Source organism: Octopus sinensis, unplaced genomic scaffold, assembly GCF_006345805.1.
Source record: "Octopus sinensis unplaced genomic scaffold, ASM634580v1 Contig16736, whole genome shotgun sequence".
Taxonomy (NCBI): Eukaryota; Metazoa; Mollusca; class Cephalopoda; order Octopoda; family Octopodidae; genus Octopus; species Octopus sinensis.
This window is the reverse complement of record NW_021834542.1, coordinates 663-20,000: the sequence shown is the minus strand read 5'-3', so window position 1 is coordinate 20,000 and position 19,338 is coordinate 663. Positions and strand designations below refer to the sequence as shown.

Here is a 19,338-nt window from a genome sequence, read left to right as displayed (position 1 = left end):
GCGGGTAAGTAGATAACATATCAGGTGACCAGTAAGAGATTCTGGGTGCAATAATCAAGCAAAACTGGGGTTTGTGGTAGCACCATTGATAGATGCGTCCAATTACATACAAACCTGCGGATACGCATTAACACATTAATATGCTTGCTTCCCCAGCCACTCATGCGCAGAGAGTTGGTGGGTTGGTGGGGTGGGGAATGAGTAGGAGGATTCCTTGAGCAAGAACCTTTATTTCACGTTGCTCCAGTCTACTCAGTGAAAATGAGTTGTGTCTGTATTTCAAAGGGTCAGCCTTGTCACACTCTGTGTCATGCTGAATCTCCCTCAAAACAACATTAGGGATACACGCGTCTTTGGTGTACTCAGCCATTTGCATGTTAATTTCACAAATGAGCTGTTCCGTCTTCTTTAAATTGCTCTTTACCTCATTTTATAAGTTTTTAAAAATTATCTTACTTTCCTTTTTATTCAAAAGACATGGATGTAAATAAGATTATAAGCAAGATTCAGAATGGAGACTTTGAAGATGTGAAACGACTTATCAAAGAAAATCCTGATCAAGTAAGTTTACTTTATATTGCTTCTTCAATGTTGAATGTTTGTTTATTATTTTATACACAATATTAAATGTTCCTAAATAACCAGATATATTTGTCCATAATATTTCATTTCTTTCTTTACCTCTTTCCTCTAATCCTCATCATTGTCACTTTTTATAAATATTCAACCAGACAATGAGGCATGCCAGAATTGATGGAATGTGAGTGAGAGAGAAACCCATCCTCACACACTGCAATGGAGTATTCTGGCAGGAAATATTCAGTCCAAGAGATGGGGGACAGATGGACCCAATAGATAAATGGTGACTTTGTCAAGAAATTCTCTTGCCATACACAGTTGAAGGTTTTACCGATGTCAAGGGCTACAGTATTTCTTTTGCAGAAGTTGTCAAACATAACCAAAACCCTGGGGAGTCACGTAGGAATCAGACCCCTGCTTGAACCGGCTTTATGGAACTGTTCTGGGGCTCATTGAATAGAGAAAGATACCCAAAGGGACAAAGATGATGGTTGTTTATGACTTTTTACTTTATAATTGAAATATTGGAAGTTAGAATGACTGGCTGGTAGTCAGCAGATAGGACACTATCAGCAAGAATTATAAAACAGGGCTTCTCTAAGAGAGTAGTGCTACCCTTGGGTAGGGGTTGTGGAAAATTTTATAAGGACCAGGCTATGGTCATACAAATATATGAAACTCAATGTGTAGTTGAGTTTGGATCAGAGAACCATCATGGTTAGGGAGTGGTGGGTGGAATGATTCTGTAAAATCTATAGAGATACTCTTGGTAAGAGACCAGAAAATGAGGCTTTAATTTGGGAGGGAAGACAGCTGACAAATGGTGAAATGCAGAAAAAACATCCTTTATTTTCTTGATGACCATCATACATGTATTTCAATGGTGGGTGAATGTCTGCCAGTTTAGTGAGGGTAGGTGTTTTCCTCAAGGAGAAGTCGATAGTGTTGTTTGTACAGGTGTAATACAGTTGTGTATGAACCACTCACACCTTCTTACATATTGTATGGCTACAAACTAATGTAAGCCCTGACACCGCTGCTGCCTCATTTAGGCTCAAAATTCTGATCCCTACTTTCAGAATATTTCTTATTTTCTCCATTGTTTCTTTTCATTTGTGTCTCCTCCTTTTCCATAGTTGCACATATTTAGCTGTGGTTGGTATCGTTCCAAAGATGTCACAGATGTCTAATTACAAGTAGTTACTTTGTAATAGATTCAGTGACTAACATAAATAGATTTTCAATCTTTTCCTTGAGCTTATGCATGAACTAAACAGTCTTTCTAAGCTTTTTTCACCTTGATTTACCTGTGCTCTACACCTTTCTTGTAGATTTGCTTTCATTCTTTTCCAAGATCTCATGTTGCTGTTTCACCAGACATATGACATCTGAAGATCCATGCTTCATTTCAAACATCCTGTTCTTCTCTCACCATTTCTTAAATCTCTTTCATCATTATAGCATTAAATGAAAGTGCTACTATGCCAGGCATCAGTGATAACACAGTGTAGAATTTCATGAGCTTTACCAGGGAATACTAAACTAAAATCCAGTCTGATATATTTAGAATCTACACAATTATTTCTGAGGTTTTGACCCTTTATAGCTCTTCCCCTGTTCAGTTACTTTATACACCATCTTATTGCCTAATCCCTACAGTTGCTTTGTGTAGATGGTTTCTCTTATTTACCTGTGTGTCTCCTATCAGATACCACATTTGAAATCTTGTCAGTATTCTCTTCAATTCATAATTGATATCATACATACCAGTAATAAACTGGTAGATTTTCTCAACTGATTTTTTTTCCCTAAGACAGACATCTTATGTTTCATAAGAAAGACTCTTCCATCTACCATGAAACGGTATATTTGAACTGATTTCCTTCGATATTGCTCTGTCCACTTCTATGAAAGGACAGGAAGCACAAGTCATGTAAAGAAAGACACTAATGACCATCTAAAGTGCATGCCATCGTTCACGGGATAGAACACTAAAAGACAGAAAAGGGAGCAGTAAAAGAACCACAAAAAGGAAAGGGTTCATAGGAACCTCAGATGTAGTGTTTCTGAATTACAGAAAGTGTGGTGTTTTTGAAGGATACAGCTAACAACCAACGTAGATAGTTTATTCCATGCCTTGACAATTCTGAGCATAAAAATATTGTTTCTGATATCATGGAAACTGGGATGGGTGTTTTTTTTTTACTTTATAAGCATGTCTCAGAGTGGTAAAGATATTAAATTCCAGAAGTGGTCAAATTTGTTATTGGAAGATGAGGGATAATCTTGTGGGATCAAGTGAGTTGCTAGAAATGACAAAATTCTGTGTTGATGCATGGAGAAGCAATACTTTTAAGGAATAATAAGTGATTGAGAGAGGCTATTTGTGTGGTTGTACATCTGTGGACAGCTTCCAGTAGATTGGCATTCTGGACAAAATGAGCATACCAGATTGGAGATGTAACCTATACATGATGGCTGCCCCCTTGTTATCGAGTATGGCCATTGCACGAAACTTAACTGTTATTGATGCTGTGATCGAATGTGACTTTTTAACCCAGCTAAAGATCTACAATGTCTTGTACAAAATTGGCAACTAAGACCTTTACTGGTAATAGCCGGCTGTAGTTGTAACTGGGCTTCATGTACCTTTGCATGTCGTTTAAGTCCTCCTGCCGAATTACACTCTCTTCCACATGCCCGACAGATATGATTAGTATGGTGTGTTACACCACCACCAGTGGCCAGGTGGTCACTCATCTGTCTCGCTTTATGACTATGAAGATGACGCGTGAGTCATCCTATACATACATACATGTATACATATCAGCATATATATAACAAAGTATGGATATAGTAAAAGTGAGGAAAGGCTGTGCACTGAGTCAATCCCACTCACTAAGCAACAGCAGCCATAATCCGAAAAGAAGAACAAGTCAACATCATCGGCAACCACTGAGCTGCAGGTTTTATGCCGGAGTTATCCCAGTTACCTGAGTTACCTTCGCCTAGAAGGATGCCCTAACAAAGGCTAGGAGTCCTTCACTCCCAATGGTTTAACCGCGCGATCGGGTATTCAGTCCAATTATTTCTATGTTCCCGTGCATGATACAGCCTTAAGACATTTATTGGAAGGCTGTTGACTCTCAAGAGTTCCTCCACCCTTACATACATACATACATACATGGGTGTGTGTATGTGTGTATATGTATATGAAGGCGCATGACTCAATGGTTAGGGCAACAGGTTCACAATCAGGAGATAGTGAGTTTGATTCCCAGTCTGGGCTGTGTGTTGTATTCTTCAGCAAGACATTCTATTTCATGTTGCACACTGGTGTGTGTGTGTGTGTGTGTATCTTTCTTTCTTCGTCTTTCATATCCCTTTCTTTCACTCCAGCATCTTCTTTACTCTCTCTTCTCTTCTCTCTCTCTCTCTCTCTCTCTATTCTTCCCTCCTCTCTCTCTCTATCTCTCTCTCTCCTTTGATATATTTTATATATCTTCTCTTTCTTCTCTTCAGGTCAACCAAAAAGGTTCAGACAGTAAAACTTTCTTAATGGCGGCTTGTGAACAGGGCAGCACAAGTCTAATAGCCTTCTTGATAGAATCTGGAGCCAATATAGACATCAGTGACGAAGGCAAGAATACAGCATTGCATTATGCTGTGGAAAGGTAAGGCTTGAATTAATTAAAATCTTCAGATCTGCTTTTGTTTTGAAATTTTTTGCAATTCCAGACTATTTGAATATCCAAAGATACCATAATAGAGGCAGTGTGACACGATAACAACATGGTAGTAGTAGCCAAATAACATCTTTTTCTCATTTTCTCCATGAATCATCTTCATTGAATCACAAAAATCTTTTTCATTATTTTTTGTCAAAACAGATATGATTAGTATGGTGCGTTACACCACCACCAGTGGCCAGGTTGTCACTCATCTGTCTCGCTTTATGACTACGAAGATGACTCGTGAGTCATCCTATACATACATGCATACATATCAGTATATATATAACAAAGTATGGAGATATTCTTTGAGAGCCAACAGTTCTTAAGATTGACCCATTCTGATTCAGTGCCTTCTCTTCATATTGATTATGGGGAGATCGATCAATTTTTCTCCAAAGAAAATGTTATTTGAGATCTAAAGCAACAAGAAAGATTCTCTAGCTTGTTTTGACAGTAAATAATCTGTAAATTTCTTACAGAAATTATTTCTCACCTCCATCTGCAACTCACTCAACACATTTTGAGATCTATTATATTTTGAATTGTGCTTCATAAGGTCATCTCTGGACAATAAAACATGTTTTGAAGTTCTTGTTAGTTTCTATAGCTTCTGCAGTCACAAATTGTTCCAGAATTTTGCACAAACACACAAACACACACACACCATCATCGTCATCGAATGTTCCTTTTCCATGCTGGCATGGGTAGGAGGGTTTGATAGGAACAGACAAGTCAGAAGACCACACCAAACACTACTGTCTGCTTAGGTTTGGTTTCTATGGCTGGACGACCTTCCTAACACCAACCACTTTGCAGAGTGTACTGGATGCCTTTTACATGCCATCCAAACCAGTGAGGTCACCAGTTAATTGCGAGACAAAGACCTCTCGACTGGTTGAGGTGGTGAGGTGGGGGAGCTAATATTGCTGGAGAGAAAGGTGTCTTGCATTAGAAGAGGGACATGGCTCCTTCAGATGGAGAAGACAGAGGAGGGAAACATTAGGTTAAAATCTAGTGTTTGGCCCAAGCAAAGAAAAAAGGAAAAAAATAGTGCAATAGGTGTGAAACAACATGTAGTAAACGAATATGAAAAAAAAAAATATGGCGAACGGGAGGTGGGGAGACGACTCGGAAAATTCAAATCTCACCACTTCCCCGTTCGTCGGCGAATTTTTTGTTCTTCATTTTCGTTTTTTACACATTATTTTACACCCGGTACTCTACTTTTGTTCAATTTTTGTGACAGGGCGGGTGGGTGGGGTGCGGACTCGGATGATTCACACGATCCGGTAACCCCACTCGACAACCGGTCCCAAAAATGAAAACAAAAAGTGTAACAGGTATAAAACAACATGTAGTTTTCGGATCCTGTGAGATTGATCGTGTGAATTTTCCGAGTCGTCTCCACCGCCCCTCGTTCGCCAGAGTGTATTTTTTTTTACATATTCGTTTAATACATTTTATTTTACATCTATTGCACAATTTTTTTTTGCTCGAGTCAAACACTGGAGTTTAACATATATACACACACACACACACACACATATATATATATATAAATATATATATGTATACACACACACATATATATAATAAATATTTGTGTGTTTATATATTCATTTATGTGTGTTATATGACCGCCATACTTAACTGTTTCTTTTGGCGGTAAAAATACGCCTCGTTGCCCTTAACAACAAACTTTCTCTTGCATAGTCTGTTGCTATGACAACATTACATTTGCAGACGTAGTTTTCCCGCCAATTACGACGTGCTGCTGTTGTTGTTGTTTTTTTTTAGATTGATGAGAAATCTGCTATCAATTAGTTTGTCTATAATTTTCAGACATTCCATCTTTCGCAAAAGGATTACAATACATTTTTCAATGTATACCAAATATGTAGATACTAACAACGGTACTTAATCCTTGTTTTGTATTGTACACTCGCTGGGATAAAAATATTTATACTTTATACCCTCACCTATTAATATGAGTATACACACACACGTACACATTTGTCTACTGTGTATTAACGATTATACGTTTTCAGTGGCTCATATTTCTCTGTCTGTCTGTCTCTCTATATACATACATATATATATACATACATACACATACATGCATATATATATATAAATATATATATATATACACACATATACACCTGTATAATATTATTGACTTTGACATTATCGCAGAGTGGTCCCGGTCGCGCACACGCGGATTCGCGCGTGCGCGCTAGCCAGACGTAGGTACTCGATACTCGAGATCCTATAAATATATATATGCGTGCATATGTATAGGCATACCTACACAACTGGGCCCCACGACGAATTTGTTTCCTTATAACTTTGAGACAAATTGATATTTTTTAATGAAATTTCTTTGACAAAAATGCTTCAGATGATGAAGATTCCAATTATATCGGAAATTGTTGTAAAAACAAATTTTCAAACGTTGAGGAGTTGACTTTCTCAAAATTCACCCAAATCCGTTTTGTTTTTCTATAACTTTCAGAAAAGTGGATATTTTGTTTCTGTGAAAATTTCTACAAATCCCTTTCAAATGGTGTAGATTAGGATTATATCGGAATTTAACATGAAAAAACTTTAAAAAGTTGATAGTTTCGCACACATACATACTGACACACATCACGGTTATTTTCCCAAAGTTCATCTTTTTATTTTCTGTTTTGTGTCAGTGTATATCTGTGCGAATCCACCAATTTTTATAATTTTCTTCATATTAAATTCCGATATAATCGAAATCTTCACCATCCGAAACGGTTTTATTGAAAATTTCATTTGAAAATATCTATTTTTTTGGAAAGAAAGCCGACTCGGGTGAACTTTCCTAAATTTCTCTCTCCACCCACCGTAAAGGTTTTTCTCACAACAAATTCCGATATAATTGGAATATTTGCCATCTGAATGATATTTGTGAAAGAAATTTCATTGAAAAACATCCATTTTTCTAGAAGTTACAAGGAAACATTCGTCTGGGGCACATTTGTGTAGTTTTACCTCTACATACATACATATTTGCATATATATATATATATATGCACACACGAGGCTGTAGTATACATAGGTTTTTATGCATTTAATGGAACACGAGTGTATATTTGATGTAATTATTAAGTGAATGTGATGTTTCATGTTTGTTTTTCTTCCTTTCAGCCACGAAACTGATGCAGTGGCCTTCTTAGTCTCCAGTGGAGCAAATGTTAATAAGCAGGACTCAGGGGGCGAAACACCTCTACATCTGGCTGTGATGAATAAATATGAAGATGTAGTCAAAGTCCTGTTAAATAGCAAAGAAAATAACAATTTACAGGTCAGCGAATATATATATATATGTGTGTGTGTGTATAATGATATGTATGTTGGTTTGTGTTTTATGTATATGAAACAGTTTATATTTATATGTTTTTAATTAAAAACTTTTCTTCAGCTCACACAGACCTGTACATACATACACAAATATACACACACATAAACGCATATATACACAAAAATGCATAAACAAATGATCAGTGAAGATATAAAATACGTATGTATATATAGGTATTTATGTATATATGTATGTGCGTGCGTGTATATATATATATATATGCATACACATATGTGTGTGTGTGTATAGATACATTATAAATCTCATTTATTTTCCCCCCACCTTCATTCTACCTGTTTAAATTAATCTGATTCTGTTTTTCTGACATTTTTCATTTTTTTCCTTCTTCTCCCAATAAACACCATCTTTAATGTCTTTATTGTTTATCTTTTTTAGGTTAATCAGAAAAATAAATTGGGCTGGACAGCTCTGCATCTTGCCTGTCGCTATGGAAGCAAGGACGTTGTTGAACTTCTCCTGCAACATAAAGACACGGATGTTAAAGCTGTGGAGAACAAAGGTTGGACAGCTCTCCATTTTGCCTGTCGCTATGGAAGCAAGGACGTTGTTGAACTTCTCCTGAAACATAAAGACACGGATGTTAAAGCTGTGGAGAACAAAGGTTGGACAGCTCTCCATTTTGCCTGTCAATATGGAAGCAAGGACGTTGTTGAACTTCTCCTGAAACATAAAGACACGGATGTTAAAGCTGTGGAGGAAGATCGTTGGACAGCTCTCCATCTTGCCTGTCGCTATGGAAGCAAGGACGTTGTTGAACTTCTCCTGAAACATAAAGACACGGATGTTAATGCTGTGGAGAACAAAGGTTGGACAGCTCTCCATTTTGCCTGTCGCTATAGAAGCAAGGACGTTGTTGAACTTCTCCTGAAACATAAAGACACGGATGTTAATGCTGTGAAGAACGAAGGTTGGACAGCTCTCCATCTTGCCTGTCGCTATGGAAGCAAGGACGTTGTTGAACTTCTCCTGAAACATAAAGACACGGATGTTAATGCTGTGCAGAACGAAGGTTGGACAGCTCTCCATTTTGCCTGTCGCTATAGAAGCAAGGACGTTGTTGAACTTCTCCTGCAACATAAAGACACGGATGTTAAAGCTGTGGAGGAAGATCGTTGGACAGCTCTCCATCTTGCCTGTCAATATGGAAGCAAGGACGTTGTTGAACTTCTCCTGCAACATAAAGACACGGATGTTAATGCTGTGACCAAGCAAGGTGACACCCCTCTTCATATTGCCTCTACTCGTGGACACAAGGATGTTGTTGATTTTCTCCTGAAACAGAAAGGCATCGATGTCAATAAGGTGAACCTCGAGGGTGACACCCCTCTCCATCTGGCAGTTCAAAAGTAAGTCCCCAATGGATTTGGATTATCCCAATCTGTTTCTTTAATGTTTGTTTTCTTGTTTCGAGTCATTCATGTCATAATCCCACCATGGGGCATCATGCTTCACCCCTCTCTCTCTCTCTCTCACACACTCTAATGACACTGTAATCTAACTTCATTAATTAATCATCATAATTATTGTTGTTGTTGTTGTTGTTACCTGACTGGATTCTTTACTTCATCTCATCCTTCGTTACCTCAACGTTACAGGTTCAAATCCTCTCCCTTCTTCCTTTCATTCCATGTAAAACACCTCACCCCCCTTCTCTTGTAATTTTCCTCTTTCCTCTGGCCTTGGGCTAAATGCAGAATCATCCCCTTACTTTGATCCGTTTGTGTTCCAAGTTCAACTCCTGGGCTCAAAATCTGTACCAGTAATATCCAGGGGTTCATTTAATAAATTGTCCCCCCTCTTTACTCCTGTTCTTGTGTCTGATTACTGTTGGAAAATATTCAGATAAAATTTACAAGTGTTGATATCTGGACGGTTTCCTAGTCTTCTGATTGTTTACGGAATATGTGGTGTAATTTTTAATTATGTATCTTATGCAAATAACCTACATCTTCTTTACACTGGTTATGGTAAATCTGGGTTTTGAGTTTATACTCTTCTTATAAATTTTATCTCAATATTTCCCAACCTTTGCCTTTTATTAACCCTTACCTTTTTCTACCCTTTTAGGCCCCTCTTTTTTGTATATTACGAATTACCCTTCCAACCCCTTTCGTTGTATTAACAATTAATATTATCTTAATTTTAATGATTCTTAATACTATTTTAGTTAACAGTATGTATGTGTATGTATATATATACACATATATGTGTGCATGGTTGTTTTCGGGTATATGTATTTGTTTATATATATATATATATATATAATAATAATAATAATAATAATAATAATAATAATTGTGTACAGTGCTCAGGTGCACTACAACTCATCTAAAGTGTATATATAATCAGGTGTAGTTTCGGTGGATTTCGGAAAGCATGAGGGCCTTAAATGATGCAGTGTCATGGCAGTCAACAATTGATGCAGGCAGTTTATTCCATGCTTCAGCAACTCTGAGCGTGAAAAAATGTTTCCGAAAGTCATGGGAGCGTGTGTTGTTTTCTTACTTTGTAGGCATGTCCACGTGTGTTAGACACATGGAGATCAAAAAGGTGTTCAGTGTTGTTGTTGGTGAGGTGGTTGATAACTTTGTGGGTGTTTACCAAGTCCGTCGCCAGACGCGGAGCTTCAGTGAATCATGCCCAGGGAAACAAGGCGCTCAGAATATGGTAGGTGTCTGATGGAGGGTATGCGTTTGGTTGCACGTCTCTGGACAGATTCCAGGAGGTCAATGTTCTGAGCAAGATAGGGATTCCAAACTGATGATGCGAATTCCAAGTGTGGTCGTACCATAGCTGTATACAGTTTTAAATAGATGGCTGGAGAGCCGCTAACAAAAGACCTGCTGATCTATACGTACGTAGTTATGTATGTATGTGTGTATGTAAGCTTGTATTTTCTGTCTTTTTGGTTTATCTATGTATATATGTATAAGCGCATATATACGTGTGTATGTATGTAAGTGTATCTTAATAAACCAACCGTAACGGAGACAATTGAAATTCAAATGTTCCAGTCAATCCTATTGAGCTTTCAATCTTAAATCATTTCTAAACTTACCACTTAATATATATCACCGTCAAAAGTCTGACTTGTATGCCTTTATATGCATGTACACTTCTGGATTTTGCTGATGTCAATCAATATTTTTCATTTTATATGTATTTGCTGATCTATAATGTTTTGCATTGTACTGTATTATTATTGTTGTTATTGTTATTATGTTGCTATTTCACTATATTATGCTGTTGATTTTTTCCACCTAATATTTTTTCCACCTAATACACCTTTCAAATGGTGTAGATTAGGATTATATCGGAATTTAACATGAAAAAACTTTAAAAATTTGATGGTTTCGCACACATACATACTGTCACACATCACGGTTATTTTCCCAAAGTTCATCTTTTTATTTTCTGTTTTGTGTCAGTGTATATCTGGGGTGCGGACTCGGATGATTCACACGATCCGGTAACCCCACTCGACAACCGGTCCCAAAAATGAAAACAAAAAGTGTAACAGGTATAAAACAACATGTAGTTTTCGGATCCTGTGAGATTGATCGTGTGAATTTTCGAGTCGTCTCCACCGCCCCTCGTTCGCCAGAGTGTATTTTATTTTACACCTATTGCACAATTTTTTTTTGCTCGAGTCAAACACTGGAGTTTAACTTATATACACACACACACACACACACATATATATATATAAATATATATATGTATACACACACATATATATAATAAATATTTGTGTGTTTATATATTCATTTATGTGTGTTATATGACCGCCATACTTAACTGTTTCTTTTGGCGGTAAAAATACGCCTCGTTGCCCCTAACAACAAACTTTCTCTTGCATAGTCTGTTGCTATGACAACATTACATTTGCAGACGTAGTTTTCCCGCCAATTACGACGTGCTGCTGTTGTTGTTGTTTTTTTAGATTGATGAGAAATCTGCTATCAATTAGTTTGTCTATAATTTTCAGACATTCCATCTTTCGCAAAAGGATTACAATACATTTTTCAATGCATACCAAATATGTAGATACTAACAACGGTACTTAATCCTTGTTTTCTATTGTACACTCGCTGGGATAAGAATATTTATACTTTATACCCTCACCTATTAATATGAGTATACACACACACGTACACATTTGTCTACTGTGTATTAACGATTATACGTATTTCATGGCTCATATTTCTGTCTGTCTGTCTCTCTATATACATACATATATATATACATACATACACATACATGCATATATATATATAAATATATATATATATATATACACATATACACCTGTATAATATTATTGACTTTGACATTATCGCAGAGTGGTCCCGGTTGCGCACACGCGGATTCGCGCGTGCGCGCTAGCCAGACGTTGGTACTCGATACTCGAGATCCTATAAATATATATATGCGTGCATATGTATAGGCATACCTACACAACTGGGTCCCACGACGAATTTGTTTCCTTATAACTTTGAGACAAATTGATATTTTTTAATGAAATTTCTTTGACAAAAATGCTTCAGATGATGAAGATTCCAATTATATCGGAAATTGTTGTAAAAACAAATTTTCAAACGTTGAGGAGTTGACTTTCTCAAAATTCACCCAAATCCGTTTTGTTTTTCTATAACTTTCAGAAAAGTGGATATTTTGTTTCTGTGAAAATTTCTACAAATCCCTTTCAAATGGTGTAGATTAGGATTATATCGGAATTTAACATGAAAAAACTTTAAAAATTTGATGGTTTCGCACACATACATACTGACACACATCACGGTTATTTTCCCAAAGTTCATCTTTTTATTTTCTGTTTTGTGTCAGTGTATATCTGTGCGAATCCACCAATTTTTATAATTTTCTTCATATTAAATTCCGATATAATCGACATCTTCACCATCCGAAACGGTTTTATTGAAAATTTCATTTGAAAATATCTATTTTTTTGGAAAGAAAGCCGACTCGGGTGAACTTTCCTAAATTTCTCTCTCCACCCACCGAAAAGGTTTTTCTCACAACAAATTCCGATATAATTGGAATATTTGCCATCTGAAGGATATTTGTGAAAGAAATTTCATTGAAAAACATCCATTTTTCTAGAAGTTACAAGGAAACATTCGCCTGGGGCACATTTGTGTAGGTTTGCCTTTACATAATACATATTTGCACATATATATATATATATACACACACGAGGCTGTAGTATACATAGGTTTTTATGCATTTAATGGAACACGAGTGTATATTTGATGTAATTATTAAGTGAATGTGATGTTTTATGTTTGTTTTTCTTCCTTTCAGCCACAAAACTGATGTTGTGGCCTTCTTAGTCTCCAGTGGAGCAAATGTTAATAAGCAGGACTCAAGGGGCGAAACACCTCTACATCTGGCTGTGAGGAGAACTATGAAGATGTAGTCAAAGTCCTGTTAAATAGCAAAGAAAATAACAATTTACAGGTCAGCGAATATATATATATATGTGTGTGTGTGTATAATGATATGTATGTTGATTTGTGTTATATGTATATGAAACAGTTTATATTTATATGTTTTTAATTAAAAACTTTTCTTCAGCTCACACAGACCTGTACATACATACACAAATATACACACACATAAACGCATATATACACAAAAATGCATAAACAAATGATCCGTGAAGATATAAAACACGTATGTATATATAGGTATTTATGTATATATGTATGTGCGAGAGTGATATAATATATATATATGCATACACATATGTGTGTGTGTATAGATACATTATAAATCTCATTTATTTTCCCCCCACCTTCATTCCACCTGTTTAAATTAATCTGATTCTTTTTCTCTGACATTTTTCATTTTTTTCCTTCTTCTCCCAATAAACACCATCTTTAATGTCTTTATTGTTCATCTTTTTTAGGTTAATCAGAAAAATAAATTGGGCTGGACAGCTCTGCATCTTGCTTGTCGCTATGGAAGCAAGGACGTTGTTGAACTTCTCCTGAAACATAAAGACACGGATGTTAAAGCTGTGGAGAACAAAGGTTGGACAGCTCTCCATTTTGCCTGTCGCTATGGAAGCAAGGACGTTGTTGAACTTCTCCTGCAACATAAAGACACGGATGTTAAAGCTGTGGAGGAAGATCGTTGGACAGCTCTCCATTTCGCCTGTCGCTATAGAAGCAAGGACGTTGTTGAACTTCTCCTGCAACATAAAGACACGGATGTTTATGCTGTGGAGAACAAAGGTTGGACAGCTCTCCATTTTGCCTGTCGCTATGGAAGCAAGGACGTTGTTGAACTTCTCCTGAAACATAAAGACACGGATGTTAAAGCTGTGGAGGAAGATCGTTGGACAGCTCTCCATCTTGCCTGTCGCTATGGAAGCAAGGACGTTGTTGAACTTCTCCTGCAACATAAAGACACGGATGTTAAAGCTGTGACGAAAGATCGTTGGACAGCTCTCCATCTTGCCTGTCAATATGGAAGCAAGGACGTTGTTGAACTTCTCCTGCAACATAAAGACACGGATGTTAATGCTGTGACCAAGCAAGGTGACACCCCTCTTCATATTGCCTCTACTCGTGGACACAAGGATGTTGTTGATTTTCTCCTGAAACAGAAAGGCATCGATGTCAATAAGGTGAACCTCGAGGGTGACACCCCTCTCCATCTGGCAGTTCAAAAGTAAGTCCCCAATGGATTTGGATTATCCCATCTGTTTCTTTATGTTTGTTTTCTTGTTTCGAGTCATTCATGTCATAATCCCACCATGGGGCGTCATGCTTCACCCCTCTCTCTCTCTCTCTCACACACTCTAATGACACTGTAATCTAACTTCATTAATTAATCATCATAATTATTGTTGTTGTTGTTGTTGTTACCTGACTGGATTCTTTACTTCATCTCATCCTTCGTTACCTCAACGTTCAGGTTCAAATCCTCTCCTTCTTCCTTTCATTACATGTAAAACACCTCACCCCCCTTCTCTTGTAATTTTCCTCTTTCCTCTGGCCCTGGGCTAAATGCAGAATCATCCCCTTACTTTGATCCGTTTGTGTTCCAAGTTCAACTCCTGGGGTCAAAATCTGTACCAGTATATCCAGGGGTTCATTTAATAGATTGTCCCCCCTCTTTACTCCTGTCTTGTGTCTGATTACTGTTGGAAAATATTCAGATAAAATTACAAGTGTTGATATCTGGACGGTTCCTAGTCTTCTGATTGTTACGGAATATGTGGTGTAATTTTTAATTATGTATCTTATGCAAATAACCTACATCTTCTTTACACTGGTTATGGTAAATCTGTGTTTTGAGTTTATACCCTTCTTATAAATTTTATCTCAATATTTCCCAACCTTTGCCTTTTATTAACCCTTACCTTTTTCTACCCTTTTAGGCCCCTCTTTTTTGTATATTACGAATTACCCTTCCAACCCCTTTCGTTGTATTAACAATTAATATTATCTTAATTTTAATGATTCTTAATACTATTTTAGTTAACAGTATGTATGTGTATGTATATATATACATATATGTGTGCGTGGTTGTTTTCGGGTATATGTATTTGTCTATATATATATATATATATATATATATGGATATATACGTACGTAGTTATGTATGTAAGCTTGTATTTTCTGTCTTTTTGGTTTATCTATGTATATATGTATAAGCGCATATATACGTGTGTATGTATGTAAGTGTATCTTAATAAACCAACCGTAACGGAGACAATTGAAATTCAAATGTTCCAGTCAATCCTATTGAGCTTTCAATCTTAAATCATTTCTAAACTTACCACTTAATATATATCACCGTCAAAAGTCTGACTTGTATGCCTTTATATGCATGTACACTTCTGGATTTTGCTGATGTCAATCAATATTTTTCATTTTATATGTATTGCTGATCTATAATGTTTTGCATTGTACTGTATTATTATTGTTGTTATTGTTATTATGTTGCTATTTCACTATATTATGCTGTTGATTTTTTCCACCTAATATTTTTTCCACCTAATACACCTTTCAAATGGTGTAGATTAGGATTATATCGGAATTTAAATGAAAAACTTAAAAATTTGATGGTTTCGCACACATACATACTGTCACACATCACGGTTATTTTCCCAAAGTTCATCTTTTTATTTTCTGTTTTGTGTCAGTGTATATCTGGGGTGCGGACTCGGATGATTCACACGATCCGGTAACCCCACTCGACAACCGGTCCCAAAAATGAAAACAAAAAGTGTAACAGGTATAAAACAACATGTAGTTTTCGGATCCTGTGAGATTGATCGTGTGAATTTTCCGAGTCGTCTCCACCGCCCCTCGTTCGCCAGAGTGTATTTTTTTTTTACATATTCATTTTACATTTTATTTTACACCTATTGCACAATTTTTTTTTGCTCGAGTCAAACACTGGAGTTTAACTTATATACACACACACACACACACATATATATATATATATAAATATATATGTATACACACACATATATAATAAATATTTGTGTGTTTATATATTCATTTATGTGTGTTATATGACCGCCATACTTTACTGTTTCTTTTGGCGGTAAAAATACGCCTCGTTGCCCTTAACAGCAAACTTTCTCTTGCATAGTCTGTTGCTATGACAACATTACATTTGCAGACGTAGTTTTCCCGCCAATTACGACGTGCTGCTGTTGTTTTTTTTTTAGATTGATGAGAAATCTGCTATCAATTAGTTTGTCTATAATTTTCAGACATTCCATCTTTCGCAAAAGGGTTACAATACATTTTTCAATGTATACCAAATATATAGATACTAACAACGGTACTTAATCCTTGTTTTCTATTGTACACTCGCTGGGATAAAAATATTTATACTTTATACCCTCACCTATTAATATGTGTATACACACACACGTACACATTTGTCTACTGTGTATTAACGATTATACGTATTTCAGTGGCTCATATTTCTCTGTCTGTCTGTCTCTCTATATATATACATATATATATATACATACATACACATACATGCATATATATATATAAATATATATATATATATATATATATATACACATACACATATACACCTGTATAATATTATTGACTTTGACATTTCAACTAGCGATATGTACCGGTGATATATAATGTACGTGTGTGTGTGTATATATATATATATGCGTCCATATGGGCCCCACGACGAATTTGTTTCACAAAAATGCTTCAGATGATGAAGATTCCAATTATATCGGAAATTGTTGTAAAAACAAATTTTCAAACTTTCTCAAAATTCACCCAAATCCGTTTTGTTTTTCTATAACTTTTATATATATATATATATATATATAGATATATTTATATATATACATACACACACACACGAGGCTGTAGTATATATAGGTTTTTATGCATTTAATGGAACACGAGTGTATATTTGATGTAATTATTAAGTGAATGTGATGTTTTATGTTTGTTTTTCTTCCTTTCAGCCACAAAACTGATGTTGTGGCCTTCTTAGTCTCCAGTGGAGCAAATGTTAATAAGCAGGACTCAGGGGGCAACACACCTCTACATCTGGCTGTGAGGAAGAACTATGAAGATGTAGTCAAAGTCCTGTTAAATAGCAAAGAAAATAACAATTTACAGGTCAGCGAATATATATATATATGTGTGTGTGTGTATAATGATATGTATGTTGGTTTGTGTTTTATGTATATGAAACAGTTTATATTTATATGTTTTTGATTAAAAACTTTTCTTCAGCTCACACAGACCTGTACATACACAAATATACACACACATAAACGCATATATACACAAAAATGCATAAACAAATGATCCGTGAAGATATAAAACACGTATGTATATATAGGTATTTATGTATATATGTATGTGCGAGAGTGTATATATATATATATGCATACACAAATGTGTGTGTGTATAGATACATTATAAATCTCATTTATTTTCCCCTCACCTTCATTCCACCTGTTTAAATTAATCTGATTCTGTTTTTCTGACATTTTTCATTTTTTTTCCTTCTTTCCCCAATAAACACCATCTTTAATGTCTTTATTGTTTATTTTTTTTAGGTTAATCAGCAAAGGAGAGACGGTTGGATAGCTCTCCATTTTCCCTGTTGCTGTGGAAGAAAGGACGTTGTTGAACTTCCCCTGCAACAGAATGGCATCGATGTTAATGCTGTGGAGAACAAAGGTTGGACAGCTCTCCATGTTGCCTGTCGCTATGGAAGCAAGGACGTTGTTGAACTTCTCCTGAAACATAAAGACACGGATGTTAATGCTGAGACCAAGCAAGGTGACACCCCTCTACATCTTGCCTCTTTTCATGGACGCAAGGATGTTGTTGATTTTCTCCTGCAACAGAATGGCATCGATGTCAATAAGGTGAACCTCGAGGGTGACACCCCTCTCCATCTGGCAGTTCAAAAGTAAGTCCCCAATGGATTTGGATTATCCAAATCTGTTTCTTTAATCTTTGTTTTCTTGTTTCGAGTCATTCATGTCATAATCCCACCATGGGTCGTCATGCTTCACCCCTCTCTCTCTCTCACACTCTAATGACACTGTAATCTAACTTCATTAATTAATCATCATAATTATTGTTGTTGTTGTTGTTGTTACCTGACTGGATTCTTTACTTCATCTCATCCTTCGTTACCTCAACGTTACAGGTTCAAATCCTCTCCCTTCTTCCTTTCATTCCATGTAAAACACCTCACCCCCCACCTTCTCTTGAAATTTTCCTCTTTCCTCTGGCCCTGGGCTAAATGCAGAATCATCACCTTACTTTGATCCGTTTGTGTTCCAAGTTCAACTCCTGGGGTCAAAATCTGTACCAGTAATATCCAGGGGTTCATTTAATAAATTGTCCTCCCTCTTTACTCCTGTTCTTGTGTCTGATTACTGTTGGAAAATATTCAGATAAAATTTACAAGTGTTGATATCTGGACGGTTTCCTAGTCTTCTGATTGTTTACGGAATATGTGGTGTAATTTTTAATTATGTATCTTATGCAAATAACCTACATCTTCTTTACACTGGTTATGGTAAATCTGTGTTTTGAGTTTATACCCTTATAAATTTTATCTCAATATTCCCAACCTTTGCCTTTTATTAACCCTTACCTTTTTCTACCTTTTAGGCCCCTCTTTTTTGTATATTACGAATTACCCTTCCAACCCCTTTCGTTGTATTAACAATTAATATTATCTTAATTTTAATGATTCTTAATACTATTTTAGTTAACAGTATGTATGTGTATGTATATATATACATATATGTGTGCGTGGTTGTTTTCGGGTATATGTATTTGTTTATATATATATATATATATATGGATCTATACGTTCGTAGTTATGTATGTATGTGTGTATGTAAGCTTGTATTTTCTATTTTTTTGGTTTATCTATGTATATATGTGTAAGCGCACATATACGTGTGTATGTATGTAAGTGTATCTTAATAAACCAACCGTAACGGAGATAATTGAAATTCAAATGTTCCAGTCAATCCTATTGAGCTTTCAATCTTAAATCATTTCTAAACTTACCACTTAATATATATCACCGTCAAAAGTCTGACTT

General features: G+C 36.0%; 1 protein-coding gene across 1 annotated transcript in view; it reads left to right on the top strand.

The window, feature by feature from the left end:
- The window catches only part of LOC115230901 (ankyrin-3-like), a 36,840-nt gene extending 18,548 nt beyond the window's left edge, over positions 1–18,292 (top strand). Inside the window, 12 exon segments of the mRNA XM_036499856.1 lie at positions 476–561; positions 4,102–4,253; positions 7,491–7,647; positions 8,101–9,071; positions 13,048–13,133; positions 13,136–13,203; positions 13,655–13,676; positions 13,779–13,880; positions 13,983–14,421; positions 17,222–17,378; positions 17,825–17,846; positions 17,949–18,292. Of these exon segments, the coding sequence (XP_036355749.1) occupies positions 478–561; positions 4,102–4,253; positions 7,491–7,647; positions 8,101–9,071; positions 13,048–13,133; positions 13,136–13,203; positions 13,655–13,676; positions 13,779–13,880; positions 13,983–14,421; positions 17,222–17,378; positions 17,825–17,846; positions 17,949–18,187 (2,499 nt within the window). The 5' untranslated portion in view covers positions 476–477 and the 3' untranslated portion in view covers positions 18,188–18,292.
- Positions 18,293–19,338: the final 1,046 nt, after the last annotated feature.